The sequence below is a fragment of the Anas platyrhynchos genome, chromosome 1 (assembly GCF_047663525.1).
Source record: "Anas platyrhynchos isolate ZD024472 breed Pekin duck chromosome 1, IASCAAS_PekinDuck_T2T, whole genome shotgun sequence".
In the NCBI taxonomy this organism is placed as follows: Eukaryota; Metazoa; Chordata; class Aves; order Anseriformes; family Anatidae; genus Anas; species Anas platyrhynchos.
The window spans coordinates 23,882,494-23,907,795 of NC_092587.1; the positions used below are offsets into that span (position 1 = coordinate 23,882,494).

Below are 25,302 nucleotides of genomic sequence, written 5' to 3' on the forward strand. Positions count from 1 at the left end.
ATTCAGTATGCTGTTCTGCTAAGATGAAAATGCTTGCCTAAAGAACACCCAAAGGGTTTACTAAAACTTATGCAATAGCTTTCATAAGTTTTTACCATGGTTTTAAAATACACATTTGATCTAAAATACACCTTGAGTTAAGAAAATGGATAGTGTTTTGGCTAACAGTTTCCAAACAGTGAAATAAATGCATGAGCTGAAATAGACCATGTGACATGGAAGTACCAGCCACAATCATGAGTTTGAGTTAGAGGCCACTGAAAGCAGAACAACAAATTCCTTTAAGAAGGGCAGAAAATTAATTGTGAAAAACAAACGAACTATTATTGCCCCAGAGTTCTTCCCAATTCCCCTTCCCAATATTTCCCAAGGTTGAGAGAATGCTGAGAAGAAAATAGAATTTTATTTCTTTTTTTCTTAACTGTATATCACAATATAGCACTCTTTTATGTCTTTTGCATTTGGTTGTAGCCCGAACAGGACATTAAAAGCTCATTTGTTTAGGTATTTGAAAAATACAATCATTCTAACCATTTTTAAATCACATTCATATAACATTTATTATTTCCTCATAATCTTTAAGTTGTTATATTTTTTAATCCATTTTATTTGAAAAAAAAAATATGAATTCTCTCATATGTATATCATAATAGTAAAATAAGATGCGAATATTACATCAGATTTATTTTCCCATTATTTCTTGCTTGCCTACAGCAAGTAAAGGTAAGTTTTTAATTTCTTTTTCTGTTGTTAGACTATATTTGGTAACAGATCTTCTGTTACTATTTGACAGGGTTATCTGTTATGTTTGATTCCCTTAATGATGGTAGTCATTCATGTGTTTTTCTGTAGAATTAAATGTAGCAAGTACATGTATGTGCATTTTAAAATAAATGGTTTTGCTTATGTTGCACAAATTATCTAATATGAAATCCTGCTTTCAGAAGCTGTGTTGTATTTAATAGGTTTCCTTACACATTCAGATTATCTAGATGACTCTATCATAATGTTGAATCCATGTTTCATTTGCAACATGCAGTCTCACAATTTCAAAAGACTTAAATTATTTTCAGTATGTACAGAGATTTTTTTATATGTGTAGTAAAACAGAGAAAAAAAAAAATCAAGCCAATTAAATTAAGAAAGATTTAACTGTGTATGATTTGTACAGACCACTGCCAGAAGTAAATATTAATTATTTTTCTCTTCTGTGATCTACCTTACCTTAAAGGAGTTAATAAATCTGTTACCCATGTAAGATGGAAAACTTACAAGACATATAGAAAACAGTCACATATTAGATTGGGTTTGGAAAACTTTTAGGTGTGTGTGTTTCATTTTGGAAACTGAAGATGTTTTCACATTGTAGTTTAGTACTTTCAGTATGTAAGTAGTTTTGTTGATATCAGTTTATCTTTGAATTCATATGTTTAAATATATTTAAATTGTACTAATTAAGAGAAAGTATTTTGTGTAGCTTTCTCAAAAATATCAGCTAAGCTTGTCATTAATTATAGGCTATTCTAATGCTTATGGAAATATGGTTAATCTGTGTAATCACACATGCTACTGGTCCTTTAGTCATTAAAAATACATGTTGCTGTTTCTCTGGGATGATAGTCTCATACCTTACACCATCGATGTATTGTCATACTGTTTATTTGCTACATCCACCTTGGTGAAATCTGTCACATGGATGTGACTCTTGCTTTGACAATGCAAAGCCAAGTGATATGAATTAGTTTCTGCATCTTTCCAAGATGTGATGCTGCAGATCCTTCAGCTTGAATTAAATAATTCTCCCATCCACAAATACAGCTGAAAGTTGGACTTGACATGGATCAATATGATCTGGGGCTAAATTTCTAAATGTGACTGATTATGTTAGCATCATGCCCACAGATCAATATTGAGTTTTATTATGAACCTGACTCTATAATTGGGTTTAATCAATAAACTTTTGTCTCCTTTTCTTTAGAAATTTTAGTTTTGTATTATGCAGGTTTTCAAAACTGCATTTAGGATACACTTAGATCTGTACTTTTCTAGTAACGAATATAAAAAGACCTAGGTTTGAATTTAAAGGAACAAAGAGCCAAGACCCTATTGAAAGGGGAAGTCAATTTTTAAGTTGATAAGACTGTTCACCCCAATACAGTCTATAGAATCCAAGACAGCTAATGTGCTAATACATAACTAGTCCTTTTGGGCACTGTAAGGCTTTTTCTGTCCATACTTGGTAGATAATTCACATTGAGGATTTTGACAAAACATAGCATTAATGAAAGCAATCACTAGAGCTTCTCTTTTGATAAACCCGCGGGGTTTAAAGGCGTTGAAAGATGCAATCTGTGAAGAACAATAAATTTGGGCCTTTGATTGAAGTGCCATTTGGGATGGTATGTTTTCTCGATGTATTTACACAAAAATGCTGCTCCCTTTTTCACTACTCTTTGCTTGAAGGTTGAAGGAGCTTTTTGCCATTACTACATTAAGGTTTGTCTCATTAAAAGCTGAGTACAAAAAGAAGGCTGGAAATGACCTAGCTCAAGCCAGTGTGTTCATTTCTGCTCCAGTTTGCCATTTGAGAAGTAGGCTTCAAGCCATGATGAATATTTCTATGAGTGGTACTTTGATCTGCAGTAAATATGCTCTTTCTTGTCTATAGAAATAAATGCATAAACCTTTTATTTTTCTATTTCTTTTTCTAGTTGAGTAAAGAATATTTATTTGGCTATTTTGCTAAAACTGGAATCACAAAAAAACAAAACAAAACAAAAAAGAAATTGCAGAACACATTTTTTGTACTCGCAAATTGTTTTGTAACATTTGAAGTGTTTGAAGAAACATTGAAGAAAAGTATTTGCAGAATTATTTTAATGTTCTATGTTGTATTTTCAGGTAGCCTTTCTAAATTGTTTTGTTTCATCTGTCAGTGGGTATCAACTTTTTTTTTCTGTCACATTCCATAGATTTTTATGATGGTAGAAAAATAATTCAATAATGCTATTTGTCACATTTTAAAAAAAGATTCTATAATAAGTCACTTGCAAGCACCTACTTATGTAACTAAGATTTGTTCTTATATAATTAAGAATTGTAATTTCTTTGCAATTTTTTCAAGAGACTTTATGTATTGAGAATTTACACCATGTTACACTTGTATTTGTGAATCTGCACAGACACTCATACGTATTGCTCTGTACATTTTCTCCCTTGTATGAACAGATACAGACCGTGGTCAGAAACATGGCATGGAGGAGTTTATTTCTGCTAATCCCTGCAAATTTGACCATGCTTCCCTCTTTAGACTGCTTCAGAGGCAGACCTTGGATCACAGATTGAATGACTCCTATTCTTGTTTGGTGAGTATAGACTAGAAGATAGCTATAAAGAAGTGAGAAATAGTTGTTACAAAGTAGTCCTTTCTTCCTCGTTCATTCAATACCTGTGGTTGTAGTTGGAATAAAGGGTCCAATCGATTGCTTTCAAATTTGAAAATTATACACTTGCAAACTGCTGCTGTGCCACTCAATAGAAAGCAAAGAGACCCAAACTGTCTCAGATTTTTATCAGCTGAAATTTGTCATGTCTTCTATGGAGGTCTGAATTAAAACAGAAAGTTTTAATAATGGTAAAAGTCCCTGGGGTAGGATTTACTGACACCTGTACAGGTATTTCAAGGTACAAATGCAGTTACCTCATGTCAGACATTTTCAGCTATCTTGTAATTCTTCATTCTGATGGGGTGTGAAGATGAAAAAATACCAATAGAAAGGAAGCAGGACCACAGGCAGTATAAATATATGGATGTGTTGTATTACCTGAATTGCAAGAAACAAATGGGAGTGTAATTATTAAACAAAAACAAGTAAAGGGGGATCTCTATATCAAAGACAGCTGTAAGAGAGTTTCCCTTTACTTTGAAACACTTTCTATTCTATGTTTTATGGGTTTAGAAGTTGAGGATGGGGGTGTTTCTGGTTTAATTTTCAGTGGGAAAAGCCAGCAGGAATCTTCTGTGGAAATCCATCAGATTACACACACTTGTTAAACATCTTTGTGTGGATCACACCTCATAATTTCCCAAGGCTTTATTTTTCACCTGATACTGTCTGAAATTATGATCTCTTACTAAGGACCTAAAATGTCTTATAGCATACATTTATTTATTTTTTAATTTTTTTACTTTACCATCCCAACAACAACAAAAGAGGATAAATTTTTTTCACTACTTTTTTCCATTGGTCTGACTTGTCATGTAATACAAAAATGAGTTTTTTTAGGATTGTTTGCAAGTGTGAAAAGAAGAAGGAAAAAAAATAAAAAAGATTATTTGATGACAGTTGCTTCCTTTTTAAAATACTGCCAGTAAGTATGTATAGAAAAAGTTAAAGGACTCATTTTCTGTCTGTGGGTTGCACACTGAATCAAAGAAGAGGCCTGAAGGTACATCTGTACAAAGTAATTGGCACTCAAAGAGAAAATGGTTAGCTTTCTAACAGTGCATTGGGGTCAAAATCTTTTTTTATAATAATAATATAGTAAGACACTTAATATAACCTTGAAATCAGGAACTTTTAGAAAAGGTTATGTGAAATACACAGTGCTATAGCAACCATAAAACAGATGCATTTCTTATTGTTCTTTTTTAAATTCGGCTTTTAATAAGTAGAATGGGTGATCATTTTTTGTTAAATTGCACATTTAACTATATATATTTTTTTAAATTATAAAATTGAGACTGTCAAGGTAGCAATAGAATATGTGTGTGATTTTTTTCCTGAACAGCTTATTTCTTATCATTTTTAGAAGTGCGTTCTTTTATTTCAATAAACTATAGATTAATCACACATACAACTTACAAAAATTTTAAATATCAGTATTAAGCCCAGTCCTATATTCAACTATTATCTGACCTAAACTTCTTTAATTTATTTTTTTATTTTTTTAATTAATCCAATTAAAAAAAAAACACATGCAGTTATCTAATACTCTGTAACATGCAGTTGTTATGTGCTTGTGAGTATTATGCTGGACAAGCACAAGGAAGGCCTATATTTATAATTATCAATAAACTACATTTATGATTTAAAATGACCACCCTAAAACAGTTTCCTACTATTTTTGCTCTCCTACCGAGTCTGAAGTTAAAATAATGAGTTCTTTAAAAATTTGCACTCTTGTTAGAATTTTCTGCTATGAGAACATACCTAAATTTTAATAAAGGACTATTTGCTTTTAGTCTTCTAGAAGTTATCATGTACATCACATTCTATCACATTTTTCATGAAAATATAGAGATCAGTGACAGTGACTTTGATGACATACTGGCAGAATATCAATCACTGTGACCCTTGTTTATTACATCAAGGATACAAATTACTGCAGAAATTCAGATAAAATCCTCTTTCTATCTTCTTTCAGCAGAATACCACATTTTCCAGCAAACCCTTTATGTAAAGTACATAAGCCATTGCTACATGACTGGTTATTAGTTTAAAATGCTGAATACTGTTCCGGGTACTGTAATAAATCTATGTGTTCCCTAGAAATATCTGAAGTCTTTTAAGGTAATGGAAATACTGATGTCAAAAGAATGAATTGGGAGTAAAAAAAATAATAAAATAATATTAACACGTTTTTGTTTGCTAACATGTTTGAAAATGTTAAATTCTACAGTTGGGAGAGAATATAAAATTTAGAATTTCTAGAGAATTCTAAATTCTCTAAATTCTAGAATACTCATGCAGTCTTTTAATAAAGTTATGATATGGATGATCTTAACCTGAGGTGTATTTTACGTATTTTTGGTAGCATTTTTTGCTACTATTCTATATAAATATTAAATATCTAAGATTGCAGAAGTATTCACAAAAAATAGTAATACGTAGTCTTCAGTTCTTAAACTGATGCTATAAATTTATGACTTACAAAATTGTTTTGCTTATTCAAGTCATTTGTCCGTTTCAGTTCAGGTGTTCCCAAATCTCTCTTAGTCATTTGGCAGAACTGATAAGAAGGGAATATCACCACATATAAGAAAAGAACAAAGAAAAACACCTGTTTAAAACAGCTATGGTTTTCCAACCTTTGTTTTTTTCTCTGCTTCTTTTTGGAAGGTCATTGCAGTATCTTTTCTCAAATTGGAAGGCTTTTCTGTTTTCCATTTCTACATCAAGAACCCTTTTTTTTTTTTTTTTTGCATTCTGGGTTCCCTCAAGAACAGTTTTTGGGATGCAAAGATGTCTGATGTCTGTATATTGTTCACGTCTTTGCCAGGGTTACGCCATTCTGGTCTTATCAAGCCTGTGCCCAAAGAAGACCTGTGTCAAAATAGTTCCCAAGCATATCAAATTACCATTAAAGGTCAAATTGTTTTCAAGTTACTAAATCAGATGGCTTTCAACAAACTATGTAGCTTTGTATCTCTTGTAGTAATGCATGCATATTACATAAGAGATGGAATAATGGTCAAACTGTATTTCATCTGTCAGATTAAAGTTGCAGCAACAGGAAACTGACCATCCAGAAACTGTATTTTAATCATCCATATTGGTTTGTCTCACCATGACCCAAATGTTCTCTCTTAGCTTTCTTAATTACTTTAAGAAAGTTGATTATTTTATAAGGTTAATTTATTTTGTGTCAGGCAGCTAGGTTATGATATAATCAAATCTATACCAGACTTTGGATGTATTATTACCTTGTTTTGATCAGCCATTTATTTCATAGTCATGGTAACTCAGAACTGCAAATGGTTTCCTGACATTTAGTCCTTTCAGCAAGAGGTTTATTGTTGGATCTAACTTCCAGTGCTATCAGCATTAGTCAGGTATAAATCATTTTACTATAAAAAATTATGTAATGCATACAAAAATACATACTTCTGTTCTTTGTTTGATTTAAAAGCTGTGAGTAGGAAAAGAAATCTCAACATTTTTTATTTTTTTTTCTCCTTTCTCTTTCAGGGTTGGTTTAGCCCAGGTCAAGTCTTCGTATTAGATGAATACTGTGCTCGCTACGGAGTGAGAGGCTGTCACCGACATCTTTGCTATCTTAATGAGTTGATTGAACATTCAGAAAATGGTTCTGTCATAGATCCAACTTTGCTCCACTACAGTTTTGCATTTTGTGCTTCTCATGTTCATGGTAACAGGTAATTTACTGCTAACCTTAGGATGAAACAAAAGTATTTCTACACTCTTGTATTCACCAGATAGAGAAGTTGCACACACCAGAAATTAGTTCATGAAAGGTTTTTTTTTCAAGGATCTTTGGAGTTCTATACAGATTACATTAATATATATATATATATATATATATATATTTGTATTTTCTATTTATACTGTCTTAATGCAGTGTGTTTTCTTGGGTACTGTATATACTGATTCAAGGCAGGATATCATCCTGCATTCTACATTTGTATTGTGCTAGTGAATGGTGTTTTCAGTGAACATTTTGAACAATTTTGCAGTATAAGGCTTTGACAGTTTTTCAACAGTCTGTAGCTTTGCAACTTACCATAGAATACTCAGTTCTTGTGACCATTCTGTTACAATGAGAAAAAACATATTGGGAATGCGGTATGACCCCCATCTGGGGGGCGGGGGCGGGGCAGGGGAGTAAGATGCTTCTGTGATTCTTTCCACACAAGGAATAGGCTGGATCACTGGTCACAGTGATGCTCTTGTGACGATGTTTTCCTTCCTCTTGATAGTGAAAGACTTGTTAAAAATAAACTTGTTGATTTTCTGTGCTATGCATTAGAAACAGTACCACACATTCTTTAAAAGAAGTCTTTGCCTCATCTATGTCTTATTCCATGTTGTGATGGAGCTAGCTCTGCTGGATGTTGGAGATAGGAAATCATGGAATAACTCAGGGTAGAAGGGACCTCAGGAGGTCTCTAGTATAACCTCTTTCTCAAAGTAGGGTCAGTTGTGGGGTCAGACCGGGTTGCTCAGGGCTTTACCCAGTTTGAACCTGTCTTATTTCAATTAGTTATGGATACACTGTCTCTTATCCTCCCATCTTACACCACTGGAAGAGAGTTTGACTCCATTTTCTTGACAACCTCCCAGCACCTGCTGAGGGCTGCTGCTCAGTTCCCCTATGTGCCACCTATCCTCCAGGGTGACCAAGCCCAGCTCCCCCAGGCTGTCCTTCACAGAACAAGCATTCTCTCCCCTACACAATGTGATGGCCCTCCCCACTGAACTTGCTCTAGTTTATCCATGTCTTCCCTGTACTAGAGTGGGGGGCAGGATGGACAAACTATCAAATTACAGGATGACATGTATTTGCAACCTACTGTGCATACTAGATTTGTAGAGTGACATAGGAAATATGTTTTAAAAGTTCAAAAATAAGAAAATAATCAATCAGCCCCTCTCAACTGATCCAGTCCTGCCACAAGGGAAAAAGCTGCTCACAGTCCCAAAAAAGCAGTTACTATGATGCTGACAGTAAATCGCCAAAATTGAACCCTGGTAGGGGTAAGGGGAAAGAAAGGCTTTGTTCCCAACTTGTTTGCTTATCTTGTCTTGCAGCCAGTCAGTCGTGGAGGCTGTTTTACTCATCCACGAGCCAGTGAAGAAGGGACAATCCTTAAAAAGAATATTGTTTCCTTCATTGGCTTAGTCAAGACTTGTGTCTATGAGAACAGGATCTGGGCATTTGTGACCTGAGCGGTTCGGCAGTGGGAGATTTTAACATTATGTAATCTTTGATTATAATATCCAAAGTTTAAATGCTTTGGAATGTGCCTGCAATATTCTCAAGAATCTTGACGTTCATGCTGGTAAGTTAGGAGATTTTCTGGCTTTTACTTGGTCACCTATTCTCTGTAAAAGCACGCTTCTTTTGTCAGTTCCTGAAGAACCTGACACATTCGTATTTCCTATTGAGTCTAAGTCTTTGTTGTTTCTAGCCTTTTTATTACTGGTTTCAACCTAACAAGACAAACATACAGTGATAATTGCTCAAACTTATTTCAAGAATTGAAAAGGAAAGTAGATATATTTCTTTTTATTTCATAATTTAAGTGAAGGACAACAGTCCGTGCAGTGCACGAAAATATCTCAGAGAGCACATCATTTACACAGTGGTAAGCACTCTGTTTGTATTCTGTCTATTCCTTCTGTACAGATACTCTCTGAATAGCATTATGAGTGTTTTAGGAATAAAAGAAGTGTTGAACAGAGAGGGTCTGACTAGAACTGAGATATTGTAAAAAGGAAGAAAAAAGAAACATGAAGAAAGAAGAAAAGTAAGTCAAGGACAGAAGCAGACACACTCACTGAGGATGACAGACACACATATACACACATAATACATCCACTCATTCATCTGCTGCAGCACTAAGAAATAGTAAAAGGGAAAAAAGAATTTCACAGACAATGCATGACAGGCCAAAGTTCTAGGCTGATCCATGGCGTTATGCATCTTAGTTTTATAAGTCAGGCTGAGAATTAGAAAGACAACATAACAAAGACAAAGAGCTTTATGCTCTGGGCATGATGTACTCAATGTATATTTCCCCTTTGCTTCACAGAGGGATCTTGGACCTTCCACAATCCTGAGAAAGATCATCAAAGATGATCATGAAGTCAGGTGATAGAGGAGCATGTTTCCACATGCAGCTGTGTCTACAGTTCAAATTAGAAATTTCTTTTAAACATGAATTTTAGACTAACAAGCTATCTAGTGACACCAGTCAAATAATTAGATAAAGGTGTCACTCACCTTCATGATTTCTGGTAGCCTGGTGAGGATAAACTCAGGCACAAATTAGAGCAGATCTGCAAAATATTCTGGGGCCATACTAGGATATATGCTGGGCACACCAGTGGCTATATCTGAGTTATTACATAAAGCTGGTGAGGAAGAGGTCTCATACAATGGACCCCAACTGCCCATTAGTCACAGACACTCTCTGAGATACCAGGCATGGTTGCGGGAATTGCATGTCTGCTCCCAGCAGACACTAGCAACAAGGCTGAATCACCTTTGACTCTTTCTACCCTTCATATTTCTTCAGAATTCTTCCAGCAGATTTTGAACCCTCAGGTATCTCCTGTGCTCTTTTGCCACACCCTAGGACTTGAAATATTCAAGATCTGTTTCATGCTTCAGTAACACCACTCTTGCAGACGGTAACACAATAGAAAGGCTCTTATTTCAAAACACCTGGAATAAACACATAAAAGTGAATTGTTGTCCTAGAATTTCAGGGGCAATAACTAACACGGAGAAGACCTGAACTGAGCTTTGATGTAGGCTGTGTGCAGCAGACCTTGTCACCTGCTCTCAGGACCAGAGAACAGTTCCCAGCTGTTTTCTTTCCTAACTGTGACAAAGTTGTAGTTCACAAGTTCTGACAAAGTTATCAAGAATACTGGTACTTATTATGTCTCTTATGCCACTGTTGTTGGTTTAGGAACAGAAATGTTTATGCAGGATTGACCACAATGTGCTGAGACCTAGACTGAGAAATCCAAGCCTCATTTGTGTCTTCCCTTTCTTGAACATTATGACTATGCTAACAAATTGCTTACTTAGAAATGGCATTTCTGCTTTTGTGCATTGATATTCTTAAGAGAGACATTCTCTTATGAAATAGCCAAACAGCAAAATCTATTAAAAGAGTGGGTTTGCTGATTGTTTAAATAGAAACATGTCCTTGTTTCTGAATCAACAGATTCATTTTCCTCTAGTAAATAAAATCAGCTTTCCTTTGGTTGTGCTTCTGCATAAGTGTGCTGTACCTTTACAAAAGCATTTCCTTTGGTTCCTCTTTGCAGCATTTGTCTTCTGAAATGTTCCACTGTAATGGTCCCCATCAAAGTCATTAGTTCACAAGTGAACTTTTCACACTGTAGTTAATGCGTACACTGCACTTGTGTATCTCTGCTGAAAATGAAATGGGCAGAACAAGGACTATAGGGTATGCCCGAAGGCTGACATTTCAGTCTAAACAGTCCGAGTAGGAGCTATTGTTTCTTCCCCAGCACCTTCATTTTTGTCTACTTTTCATGCTGTGACTTCTATTCAGTCCCTCTTCTCTGAAATGGATGCTGTTGGGTAACACATGAAGTGTAAAGTGACTTCTTTCCACCTGCTGAGTTACAGACTGAAATGAAAAATTCAAAAATCAAGCATATTCCCTTGTTATACCTTTTACTATTCAGAAAAAAAAAAAAAAGAAAAAAAAAGTATATTGGAAGTTCATACATGATAAGTGAAGGTGAAAGTAATGCTACAAAAGTCTGTTTATAACTGAAGATAAATAGTTTGTCTCTGTCTTCAGTTTGAAATCTTCAGCATGTGTTTGAATAGAACAGTCCTACTAAGTCAGGGTTCTTCTAAGCCACTGAGTCACCTGTCTTCAGCATCGACCTGGTTGGAGTAAAAGAAGGGCAAGAGTATGCAATATTTACTCTTAGAGCTCTTTCAGTCTCCAGCTCTTTACTGCTCAGAATATGCCTGTCTGGTAACCTGGAGCAAGTCTCTGAGGTACTCGTCCATTCCACCACTGTATCTGGGTAACCCCTTTGCATTCTCAGAGCCCTTGGTAGCAAGTTCTACAACTCAGCTTTCTCCTGCATAAAGGACTCTTGTTTTGATCTTGACTCCTAGAGATCTCATTTCAGTCTCTTTTGCTACTGGAACAGATGAAGAGAGACGTAAAACAATCCTTCTGTTGTTGCTTTTCTGTTTAAGATTCAAGAATTATGAGTGAACCATGCATTATTACACTGGATGGATATTTTCTGCTAATACCCTATCCTTTTTTTCTAATTCCTGATGTTTTGCTTTTTTTACTGCTACTCAACACAGCTTCATAACACTATCCATCATAACACTAAGATCTCTGTCCTAAACAGCAAATGATTTTTCCTTATATTTATATACCTTGGTCATTATGTGTTGTTTTATTCTTGCTTGATCTCATAAGGTCCTTATGCAATTCTATGCTATTCCACATAATTATCACGACAATTACTATCACATCAGTTTTTAGCTGTTTGCCAGTATTTATGAATACTGTAAGATAACACAGGTCTCAGCACAGATCACTGCAGAACTCTACTGATAACATCCCTCCACTGCAAATATTCACCATTGACTCCTACTCTCTTGCCTTAAAAATGTTTGGCAAAAAGGTTTTTGGAAATCCAGGTACATTGTATGAATCAGATCACACTCATCCATGTGTTTTTGATGCCTTTAGAGAATGTCAGTATCGGAAGATAGGATGCCCCTGCCTTGTGTCTTCAAAGCCATACAGACTTCTTCACAATAAATCATATTTACTCAACTTCCTTTTAATTTTATCCTTAAATATTTTTATATTATAGTTTCTTCTAATTCTCTGGGAAGTATTACTGGCCTGCAGTTCCACATACCTCCCCTAGAAACTCCTTTTAATTTTAAATTGATCTCACCTTCTTCACCTCCCACTCCTCTGGAGGAAAGTAGTTTTGTGAGTGCTTTCACTCAACCATAGGTAATTCAGTTCTGGGCCAGGCAGCTTCCTCCTTTTTATGTTTCTAATTTGTTCCATAAACTCTTAGTTGCTTTAATTTTAGACAGATCCTGTAGTGAAAATGAAGGAAGATTTTTAGCTGTGAGCAAAGAAGGGTTCCAGCACTGGAGTTTTCCTCATTTCCTCCACAGTAAACACCACTGGAAATAATGTTGACATCTCTGCAATAGCTTTGCAGTCTTTGAGAGCTCCTCTTAGATCCTTGCCATCGTTTGGCACTGTAGACTCTCTGACAGGCTTCTTGCTCCTGTTTTCTCTGGAGGAAATATCTTAAAGTGGAGTAAAAGGACACATAAGTGAAATGAAACTGTGGAAACTTTGAAGAGTGTTATACATTCATATATTTCTTTCCATTTTTCTAATATGCTGTGATAAGAACCATTTATTGCAATTTTACACTTTGTGTCAAGTGATAAAAGACTGCTCAGAGGAATCAACTCTTTCAAACCTGGGGCAAGGAACTTTGTCAGACTAAGGAAAGGAATATCATTACATTGCTCTGTCTCTTCTTATCTTTTTTTTTTTAAGCCTCTGAATAAATATTTCATCTCGTCTGACTAAATGATCTCTAGAGTTAAAGTAAGGTTGTCTGTATCTTGCTGTTTTCTCCATTATCTTTCATAAACTATTTCTAACCTGGGAGTGATGGTGGACAGTTGCCTGAATATGAGCCAGCAGTGTGCTCAGGTGGCCAAGAAGGCCAACAGCATCCTGGCTTGTATCAGAAACAGTGTGACCAGCAGGGCTAGGGAGGTGATCGTCCCCCTGTACTCGGCTCTGGTGAGGCTGCACCTCGAGTACTGTGTTCAGGTTTGGGCCCCTCGCTACAAGAAGGACATCGAGGTGCTTGAGCGGGTCCAGAGAAGGGTGACGATGCTGGTGAGGGGTCTGGAGAACAAGTCCTACGAGGAGCGGCTGAAGGAGCTGGGCTTGTTCAGCCTGGAGAAAAGGAGGCTCAGGGGTGACCTTATCGCTCTTTACAGATACTTTAAAGGAGGCTGTAGGTATCTGTAGGTGGGGGTTGGCCTGTTCTCCCACGTGCCTGGTGACAGGACGAGGGGGAATGGGCTAAAGTTGTGCCAGGGGAGTTTTAGGTTAGATGTTAGGAAGAACTTCTTTACTGAAAGGGTTGTTAGACACTGGAACAGGCTGCCCAGGGAGGTGGTGGAGTCACCATCCCTGGAAATCTTTAAAAGACGTTTAGATGTAGAGCTTAGGGATATGGTTTAGTGGGGACTGTTAGCGTTAGGTCAGAGGTTGGACTCGTTGATCTTGAGGTCTCTTCCAACCTAGTAATTCTGTGATTCTGTAATAAGGCTTAATTTAAAATTATATATCTTAAATAAGTAGTTTCAGTGCATATGTGTACAAGGTCACCATCCGACATGAAATATTTTGTCCACTCAATCTCTTTCCAAAAGTGTTATCTTTTTGTAAGTGTAGTTTATAGTTTTTGGTGTTTTTTTGTTTTTTTGTTTGTTTGTTTAGATGGTTTTCCCATGAAACCATTACTAGCAGGATTTTGTGGAACATCAGCTATAAACTGTTGAAGATTCTTCCTCTTTCTGCTGTGCTTCTTATTCACCCAACCCCGGGAGCTCTTTCTTTCTGTCTGTGTTGTAATGACAGCAGGTGCAAGGTCTTCTTTATTGCTTTTATTGCCAATTGGGCCTTCTGCTTTAATCTTAGATCTGTTCCCAGGCAGTCCAATAGCTGGAGGAAGGAGCCTGAGATCCCTTACAGTGTAGGGTCTTTAGGGTGTGTTGCACTGGAAGTTATATTCCATCAGTCTGTCAGCATCTTATATAAATTCTCTCTCATTTTTAATACAGCATCCATACACTTCAACAGATGTCTTTTGGTTTTGTAAGTTGTCTCGTTTTTATATCAGTGCTCTATAATGGAAATGGTGAGAGTGGATGTCTCATACTCAAAGCATGTTTTTATTCAAAAGTCATTTGTTATCAGTCACCATTTCCCCAGAATAACGAAGGAAGAAAATGTACCTTTTAGGACTGATATGCTATGTGAGTTTGTGCTTCCAGATGAGAAGCAGTGTTCTCTCAAATCTGGAAAATCTAGTTGATTCTTGGACATTTATATCGCTCTTCTTCAGGTGAATATAATCTTCCCCTTTTCTGAGGCTCACTGGGCAATGCTGATAGCAGAACTTTTTCACTAGTCTTTCAGTTTCGTGTACCATCTTGTGCAAAGCATCTTGCTTCCTGCTTCATTTTTGGAAGCTGATAGTCTCCTATTGATATGGAACACAGAGGAAGGTGAACCTCCTTTAAATTAATCTATATTCTCATTTTTAAGTGATTCACTTATAAACATCATGTCCCTAAGCCTCTGATATGAAGACTCTCTAACAGCTGAGCATTTTTTTTATTAATGCTGTTCAGTTAATGACAGAGCTGTCTATATATTGCTGTTGCAGATAGCCACAGGAACATTATTGGTAGAGATCTCCTGAGTTCAAAGCTAGAAGCAAAGTTCTTGACCCTGTTACAAGTGCCAAGTGAAGCCATATTGACCTCACCTTTGGTTTGAGGAAGGATATCGTGCTGTGTTGGAAAGTGCTGATAATTATAATATACTGATTGCAAAAGCTGCCCTCACTCAAATATTAACAGAGGCACATTTTTCAATGTAGCAAGACAAAAATATCTGCTTCTGAAAAGCCTCAGAGAAATTGTCAGTAGAAAATAAATCATAATTCACACATTGTTAAGAACTATCCAAACAAAGTTTTGCATAATTAAGGTGATAGTTGCAATCTTAGGCAGTGAAAGAACAGTTAATGCTATCACATACTCTCACCTTCCCTAAACATTATACATTGTTTTGTCATTAACTTCAACTGAATACTGTCTATACATACTCTTATGCTTGAGCTAAAATTATATCATATTAGTACACTCTTAACCTTTGAGTAAAAGAGCAATAATGTATCCCACCTAAGATATCCCTGCACAAAATATCACGAAAATTAACTTGTTCTATCATCTTAATCTGTTTTAGTAACCTTCAGGATTGGTCTTTTTCATTCACCGTGAAAAAGAGGGTATGAACTGCAAGCAGATGTAGGATCTGCTTGAGGAATGCATACGGCAGAAGGCTCTATTGTGCCAACTTTTTTTTTTTTTTTGTCAGAATGTTTGTAGAATAGTTAATATAAACCACAAAGTGTTTGCTCTTCAAGTGTCTGTTGGTTAAAGCTATCTGTGACTGCCACGTGATAATTTGCTCTCTTTCTTTTCTGTTAATAAAAAGATGTCTGCTCTGCCTGCTTCTAAGCTGATAATGTAAATCACTGTTTTTCTTAGACTTGTTTAGCATAAACCATGAACTCTACAAAAGCATTGATTAAAGGAATTGTGTTTTAAAGAAAAAAAATGATATTAAATTTCTGGTAAATGGATAATAAAGTCTCTTAATCAAAATTCTAAATCCTGTTTACTGAGAAACAAGAAAAAAAAATATTTTGCTAATTTGAAAACTGCCACTGTTTATTTGCTTTTTCCTCCTGTTGAGTTTTAAAGCAAGAGCTCCTAGAAAGCAGTGCATTCTTCTAAAACAATTTGTTTCTAAAAGCTAAGATGACTTGTAGTTTATGGTTTTGGTTTTCCTACACCCTGAAATACAGTTTATTATATACATGTCTTGATGTAAGACCTTAGCTGAAGTGTTTTTGTTTTCCATATATTTTGTTTTTCATCAGAATTTCTCATCTTTTTCTGGCAGATTATTTTGGTCAGCCTTACTGTTCTCATCTGTATGTATGTGTATATATCTGAATATCAATCTGTGAATTCATTTTCTCTTACTCTTTTTTATTTTTATTTTTCCCATGAAAGACCAAAGTGATGGTCTAAGCTTTTGATAAGGAAAGCTTATTTAAAAGAGTAACATTTAAACATTTGTAAAGTATGCAAAAAGCACCAGTATAAGCAATGTTCCAGAGGGGGGAAAAAATAAAGTAATGTCAGTCATATTCAGTTACTATTTCACAAGCCTGTCACAGCAGAACAGGCCTGTTTAAGTTAATAGTTTCATACTAGAGGCCACTAGGAGAAGCTGTTTCCAAAGTTGATGGCTGAAATGAATCAATACCCAACCAAATGTCCATCATCTCTGATTCACATCGGAACTGGAATACCATTTTTATCTCATATGCCACACCTGTTCTCAAGAACCTTATTCCTACAATCTGTCAAGTGACATCTGCAAATTATTACAAGTTTTAAGACCTTTAGACAGCAAAATATATCAACAGGTATTCCAACTCTTAAAGGATTATGTCAAGTGAATAAAAACTGTCCCCAGAGGGAACCTTAAATCCATCACCTAATCAATTAGCTTCCCTAGGAGAACTACCATCTGGACAGTTATCTTGGAAGACTGTCACAGTAAAATTTTCTTTAAAAATTCAGGTCAATCTCTATTTTTGGTGTCATTTTTAAAAATGTTCAAACAGCTGCTTCCCTGTGGAATGCACTAGCTCTAGCTCATGAGGTATTTATTTTGTATATCTTTCAATATTAAGGTCTAAGTGAATTAAACAAATTGAGATGTGATCAGAAACAACGTTACATCTATGGTGGTTACACTGTGATCTAGGCAGAAAAGACAGGCCAATCCAAATCCAATTGACAGAGCTCTCAGAAAATGGAAAAATTATATAAGTGAGAAAGAGAATGCTACCCAGTCTTTTTTTTTTTTTTTTTTTCCTGGCTTTCTAATGCCAAAAGTAGCTGTGAACAATCAGGAGGAAAGGAATGTGAGAGAAGGGAAAATTCACTCTTCCTTCACTTTCTTGGGAAGATACTGTTAAAACAGTGTCACGTGTACAATAACATGAAGACTTGATACTTCTCGAGGCAGTCCATCACTTGGTGGAGTTCTTGAAAGAGAGGTCCAAGTCTGTGATAGGAAGGCTTAATACTGGCTTTGAATTGAAAAAATCAAGTCCAAATAGCCACTTGTATCATTTGGGATGGTATAAAATTCAGATTTGTTGATGTTTTTAGTTGCAAAATATTTCTGGCATGACTTCTGGGTAACCTAAGTATTTGAAAACCAAATGACTGGTTGGTTGTGATCTTCCTGGCAGACACAGTAATTTATTAATAAAAATAACCAGTTCAAAACAATATTTTTATTTTATTTTATTTTATTTTATTTTATTTTATTTTATTTTATTTTATTTTAATGTCTTTAAAGAATTAAAGAAAAAAGATCTAGAAGGTAAAATGAGTGGGAATTATGAAAACATTCATCTGTGTTTTCTTAGATCATCTCAGTCAGATTCTTTTTTCTGTGGATTCTTTTTACTTGGTAGTAGATAAGACACTCCCAAAAGTTCTATACAAGACACTATAATGTGTCTCAGAACTGTGCTATGAAAATGCATTTTTAGGTTCTGCTTGTTGCAATAAGGCTAGAAAGAATAGGGAGGAAACAAAGTAAGAAACAAAATAGTGATTCAGAGTTTGTGTTGTTTGTAAAAGCATGCTTTGAAGAGTTGAGTTTTTCAGTTCCATAGCTTGTACATTTTTCTAACACCTTTTTGTGTAGTCGTTATTGTTCTTCTGGGACATTTGGCTCTATCCAAACATTCACTGAAAATATATTTAACAGTTCTGAAAATTTTTGGCATTGTCAGCATGGTTCTGTATGGCAACAAACTCAGTGAAGTGACAAGTCCCCAGTATGCAGTGATCCTAGCCTTAGTGTAGATTGACAGATATGACATGCTACTGGCTCACCTTTTTCACTTATTGTTATGTGGACCCCTAGGTCTTTTCTGTCATACATATGACATGCTTCAGTGAGGTTTAATATGACAGAACTATTTAGTTTATCACTCCAGAGCACGATCTCTCCTGACAATGACATCAGATGGTAAAATTTACTTACATTTGAGCCTGTTCCATCTGTCAGAAGGCTGAGGTAAAGTATCCTGGCATCCGTCAAAAAAAGATAAATAAGTTATTTGCTTTTTCACATCAAATTTATCCAATAGCATATTGATGTGCCTGGTTACTCATATCTCCAACATACCTGATTTTTATTGTTGTCTTCACAATAATTTAAGGAGTTCAGGGATTCTTTCCACCTTGACTTGACAGATCAGAAATGTAAGTGATTTAAGGGGTAAAAGAAGTGTTTGTGTCATGACCAGGTAGCAAATTATCCTTCCTAAGCTTAAGGACAGTAGAGAAAGTTAAAGTAACAATTTAGCAAAACCATGTTGTCTTTTTTCATATCACTTTACTACAGTTTTCCCAGTTCTAAAAACAATGAGATAGTTTTGGGGGCTCTGGAGAGGGTACAGGGTAGATCCACACTTCATGTCAGAGTATAAACCCAGGTGAGAAGCAGCAGGTGTTTTGTTACTCTGGAGCTGGAAGTTTTCATGTATTTTGCTTTAAAGCAGTGTACAGCATGATGTGGGAAAGTTGTGATTGTAAGGCAGAAATACCATTGGGAAATGTGTATTTCAATTTCATTAACTTTGTCATTATTTTATTAAAAAGGTATTAATAACATATTTAGGATAAGACTCCAAGTATGTGTTTAAGGTACTTAATATAAAGCTTATTAATTACTGGGACATGTTAAATTTTATTTTATTTTTTTTTTTACATGCTTTAAAAATATTTATTGCATCCTTTTTGCTATATTTATATGGAAGTCTTGTTTACAAGACTGCTGTTTGTCAATATGGTTTGGGAGATCAAAAATCTATGTTCACTCTAACTGCACATTCAGCCACATTTTGCCTCTGGAAAAACATCTGGAAGATTCAAGGAGCTGAAATTGAGACAGAGATCAGAGTTTGCCCCTCTATTGTGCTAACACTACTAACTTTTTGAGAAAGGATACTATTATTTGGGAGTTATTTGGGAGAAATATACGATTCCTTGTGTTTGTATTGGGTCTAGGTAGCAACTTAGGACTTGCATTTAAAAGTTCAGCTCCAAAAGTTAAGTTCTTTGTCTAGTTATAGTCTGTTCTTTAACTATATTCACAAATTACCATTTATCCTTAAAGGCAATGGGAAGGGTGAAAGGAGAGTAGCACATGTTAACTGAAAACTTTGAAAATAAAGATCACTGTTCAAAGAGGTGGCATGAAGAGATGTCAGCAATTCTTAAATATTATTAATTATTAAGTTCTTAAATATTTGATATTACAGGCCAGATGGAATTGGAACAGTATCTGTTGATGAGAAAGAAAGGTTTGAGGAAATTAAGGACAGACTTTCCTCCCTTTTAGAAAACCAAATAAGCCATTTCAGGTAAGTGTATAATTTATTCAGTAATACTAAGTTTTGTCTGGCAGAATGTTTTTATTATGATGTTCAGTACTAATCTTGAATAGAGTGAAAATACTATAGTCTACCTACAAAGAAGTTTTGAATGTATTAAATATGGAATAATTTATTTGCACAAGTGTTTGTGCTTAGAATTCATTTGCATGTCATGTGAGTTGTATTCTTTCTGTGGTAGAAAAGATACTGCAAGAATAAAGGCCTGGTTTTATTGGTCCTTTTGAACTTTAAGCTATCTATAAATCTAAGAAAATTGCCTGAATGAAAATGACTAAGTCATACCACTTTCTGGATTAATGCTGATCAGAAGAGTCATGTGAATAGGTAGGTACCTGGTACATATAGGTACCTACACAGTAGGTACAAACTTTTTTCCTGATTGTCTAATGTCATTTGCTGGGTTTCATAATACACTTTCCAAAATCATCCTCAATAAAGAGTTTGTAATATGTAAGGACTGGCAATGTAAGGACATCTGTACCAGTAGAAGGAAGAGTACAAGAAACAGAGCAAACATGGAGTGACGTTTCCTCTGGTATCCTTGTAGCAGTTGATGGTTTGTGAACCTTAGCATGATTGGCATCTAGTTCACCAAATCTATTAGTTTATCACAGTTAGCCAACCTGTCTGCCACCATTCTGCCAATCTGAACATTTTTTAGAATGCATTTATATACCTTTTTTTATCTCTATCACCTTGTGAAAACTTGTTCCACAGTTTGAATAGTGTTGTGTGAAAAAGCCTTCTTTTCTTTGGCAAGGTTTGCTATAAGTCTGTTGTATGCCCCCTCTGGTGTGATGAGGTAAGTGTCTAGTATTCACTGGTATCTGTCATGTAGATAATGACATTGTGTGGGAATTTTTTAAGCAAGGAGGAGATCACAGAATCACAGAATTGTCTAGGTTGGAAGAGACCTCAAGATCATCGAGTCCAACCTCTGACCTAACACTAACAAGTCCTCCACTAAACCATATCGCTAAGTTCAACATCTAAACGTCTTTTAAAGACCTCCAGGGACTCCACCACTTCTCTGGGCAGCCCATTCCAATGCCTCACAAACCTCTCAGTAGAGAAGTTCTTCCTAATATCCAACCTAAAACACCCCTGGCGCAACTTTAGCCCATTCCCCCTCGTCCTGTCACCAGGCACGTGGGAGAACAGACCAACCCCCACCTCACTACAGCCTCCTTTAATGTACTTATAGAGAGCGATAACATCTCCCCTGAACCTCATTTTCTCCAGACTAAACAACCTCAGCTCCCTCAGCTGCTCCTCGTAAGACTTGTTCTCCAGACCCCTCACCAGATTTGTTGCCCTTCTCTGAACTCACTCAAGCACCTCAATGTCCTTCTTGTAGTGAGGGGCCCAAAACTGAACACAGTACTTGAGGTGCGGCCTCACCAGAGCCGAGTACAGGGGGACAATCACTTCCCTAGCCCTGCTGGCCACACTGCTTCTTATACAAGCCAGGATGCTGTTGGCCTTCTTGGCCACCTGAGCACACTGCTGGCTCATATTCAGCCGACTATCAACCAATGCTCCCAGGTCCTTCTCCGCCAGGCAGAGATAGCAGTCTTTGCTTGAGACTTCTCCTCTGTATTAAACTAAAGAGAGCTACGGTTCTCTTTGGAGAGTATTCCTTTGGTGAAAACAAACAAGCAAACCAACAAATGACAACAAAAAACAACAGTACTCCTTTCATTTCTTTTAAAAATTCTTCTCTGACATATTTCATGTCTCCTGTCTTCCTTCGGATTCAATTGCTCTTGCCTAAGAAGCAATACAGAGCAGCATATGATGGAGTGCTTCCTACCCAGGTCTTGGAAAGGCAGGAGGAGAGTAATAACAAAGAAAATATCTGCAGGGAGAAGGAAGAGTTGTTTTTGTGACAATCTTCTCATGTTTGCTACAAATCAAAACAAAGGAGTGTGGGAGTTTGGTGAAGACTTTTTGTCTGATTGGCATATCTATGAACATACCAAGTTTTTTGTAGAAACACAATCACTGTAATTTCCAATGAATGTAAGTACTTTTTCTCATACTGTGTGATGAGAGCAGTGAGAGTAGTTGCTGCCCAAAAACTGAAGTGGCAGAAGCCTTCTCAATATGTACAGAGGTAGAAGGGAAGTGAGAGAGCAAGAGAAGTTGGGCATTTTCAAGATTCAGGCATTCACATGAATGAGACTAATTACAAAATGTATAATAATGCCTAAATAATTATTTGAATTGGAACAAATAAAAGCAAAGACCATCGTGTTTTATTACCTACACAGCAGAGTATGTTGATGAGCTTGGGCTTTATCAGCAACTTAGGGATCTTTCTGCCTGATTCTTGTTGCATCTTTAGGGAATTCAAATTACATTAGAAACTCCTCTTTGAGAGCAATTAAATGTGTCATTCAAAGGTGAATGTCTCCGTCCTTTAGGTTGCCTTCTGGGATTTGCCTTAAAATCTTATTTAATCAAAATAAACAAGAGAGCTTTGCCAGGTGAGGAGTAATCATTATATCTTTCTTTGGACAAATGATAGAAATACAAAAAAAATAGGTGACATGTCTGGATTTAAATGAGGATGATGGTGTAATACTGGTAGAAGGAAGAATGAGTAGTGCCCTAGAATATGTAAAAGCATACAGAGCATAAAGGACATCCTGATATAGAATTGGCATTAGATTTTAAATAAAACTTAGATTCAAATTATGTAAAAAAATAATCTGTATCAGTAATTAACACAGGATAGTCTTGGCTGTGAGATTGCTCTCTGAAGAAAATATAGCATTAAAATTACTCTGTGTTTCAGTCAATCAAAAATATTGTGAAAACTATGAGATGCTGAATATTTTTAAAAATGCATTCAGCAGTAAAGACTGATCCAAAGCAAAAACTGAGTTTCTCTGTTTTGGCCTTACTGTCCTTGAGTCCCCTTGAGTCACCGGGCAATCACACCATCTCCTAAGCTGATTTTTGCTTCTGCTGTCCTTTCTACTATCAGCATGAGCATCCTTGCCTTTTATGTGTGTCCTAACATATTTTAAGGGCTTTCACATTTTCCTAGTTTGTTTTACAGTTTGCATGTTTTACAGTTTTTACATGCCAAATTCTCTACAATAACTTCTTTAACTTTCTCATGGAGTCATATAGAAAGTATTTAGTTTGTTTGTTCAATCACTTTTTTTTTTTAAATTGTGGGATGCATTTAAGTTGTGCTCCTACTTCTTGAATTTTACCTCAGACTACTTGTAGGCTTACTGCTTTTTGGATAGCACTTTAAGGTTTGGACCTTTGTTTTTCAAGTTCATGTTTTTTTCCTTAATTCCCATTCTTGAACTGAGTATACATATACTGAATTTATTTGGAATGATTTCTTTTGCTACACTGTTAATAATGTTATTATAATATTATGTTATTATATATTATGTTAAAATAATAATGTTATTATTTGTGATCATTATTTTGTGTCCTGTTTACACTTGAGACCAGATCCAGAACAATGTCTCTCTCATGGAACCTCAATTAGTTGTCCAAAGCAGCAATTCAATACCGTGTTTCAAAATTTTATCATTATATTTCATCCTAATGAGCTATTGATCAATTGTACACATGTGTAGTTGAAATCTCTTAATATTTGTTATCAGTTTGTAGTTCCTCTAATCTCACTTTACATTTTCTAATTGTTCTCATCACCCTAATTAGAGGGTCAGTAGTATAGTAGTACAGTTTTATTGTAATAATAAGGGATTCTCGAGGATTGCCAACGTGTTTTTTTTCCTTTTTCCTTTTTTTTTTTTCTGTAATATGTCAGTACTTTTCTAAGCTTTACTCTTGCTCTATTGCTTTGCACTGCATGCACTAGTCAGCTGTCATTGCAGACAGTTTAACTAAAGTGTATTTCCCTTCTTGCCTTTTCAGAGCTGCACTGAACATATGCTGCGTCCACCTAGGTCACATTGATCCAGCAAAGGTTTTCTCCCATGCCTGTCAGCTAATCCCCCAGCTTCCAGTTTTAATACTGTCTTGTAACCTTTTTAATTTTCATTGCCATCAGCCTGGTGATTAAGATGGAGCCTGCCCATTCTGTGTTGGTGGTTCCTTACTTAAATATTTCCCAGTCCTTGAGATTCTTAAACTTCTCCTCTCTGTCATCTTTTCTACCCACTGAGACTCCAGATTCCTGCCTGCCTCTCAGGCATCAAATGTGGAAGAGCCACTATTTCAGAGAAAGCTGTCATGGCTGTCTTGGACTTAACCTCTTGCCTGGCTGTGTGAATTTAGTCTCTGGAGTATTCCTTCTTCATTTCTGTATGTTGTTGGTAGTAATGTAGACCATCGGTCCTTCTCTTTCTCTATTCTTCCCTAAATAATTTACACAAATATCTCCTGAGGACCAATATCTTGGTACCCAGTAAAAGGCTGTAATGCTGGAGGCAGGACTGCTTAGAGTGTCCCTTTAGGCATCAACTATGATCATTTCCTTTTCTCTAAGCTTCTTATCTCAAGAAAACAACTCTTCCCTGTCAGAAGCTCTTTGTACCAATTGCACATAAAAGCAGGCTGCCCATGTCGTACTCATGGATATTGAATAACCCCCAGGTCTTCAGTCTGCATTTTCAACTTTAAACTGTGGAATTTGGAGACTTCTTATGTTGTTTACATTGCAGAACATACAGTGGTTTAAAATATTAAGTATAATCAAAGAATGAGTGATGTTTATTCAAAAGCTACCATTCCAAGTTAGTAAGAATAAACCATGGGAAAGACTTGGATTCCAAGGATTATGGAAAAGAAAGGAAGAGTCAAAAAAACTAAGGGCCTAAGGGCCATTAAATCTCCTTTCCTAATTTGTTAACAGGTCCCCAAGAGTTGTTAGCACTACTGTAGGATAGAAAGAGAATGAGGCAAAGCAAATACTGAAATTCTCTCAGCTGGAAATCCTTTTTTGACCTCATTTACAGGGCTTTATTTCGGCTGACCAAAATGCATTTCTAAAATTCACTGGTCTGAATCCTTTTATCATTAGAAAATATTTTACTGTTGGAAAATATTAGAACATGAGGCTGCCATTGAGTAATAATAAGAGAAAAATAATATTAGCAAAAAGATTTGAGGAAAAGATTTTCCAGTTGGGGATATCCCAAAAGATTTTATAGACAGGATTAGAAGAGGCTACTATTGCTTTAGCTCTATAGTCTCATTGAGCTGCTCTATTGGATCATTCATCAGACAACAATTAAAAACAAATCTATGAATGGGATCACTTTTTTATTTACATGTTATATGTTATTGGAAGTATGGAGACAGAATCAGGTATGTTTTAAGTCCTAGCCAATAAAATTAAAAATGACAGAAAATGCTTTTCCAAACTTTTTATAATAAAATAGGAAACATTATCTGCACACATTTTTGCTCCCATGTA

The 25,302-nt window shown here is 35.8% G+C and overlaps 1 protein-coding gene across 11 annotated transcripts in view; it reads left to right on the top strand.

Moving 5' to 3' along the window:
- The window catches only part of CADPS2 (calcium dependent secretion activator 2), a 312,136-nt gene that overhangs the window by 201,807 nt on the left and 85,027 nt on the right, over positions 1–25,302 (top strand). For all 11 annotated transcript variants that reach the window (XR_011806831.1, XM_072033275.1, XM_072033270.1 and 8 more), the window contains 3 exons: positions 3,229–3,365; positions 6,972–7,159; positions 19,755–19,856. Coding sequence is in view for 10 of the 11 variants with exons in the window: in XM_072033275.1 (XP_071889376.1) it covers positions 3,229–3,365; positions 6,972–7,159; positions 19,755–19,856 (427 nt within the window). In the remaining variant the exon portion in view is untranslated. The remainder of the gene's footprint in view (positions 1–3,228; positions 3,366–6,971; positions 7,160–19,754; positions 19,857–25,302) is intronic.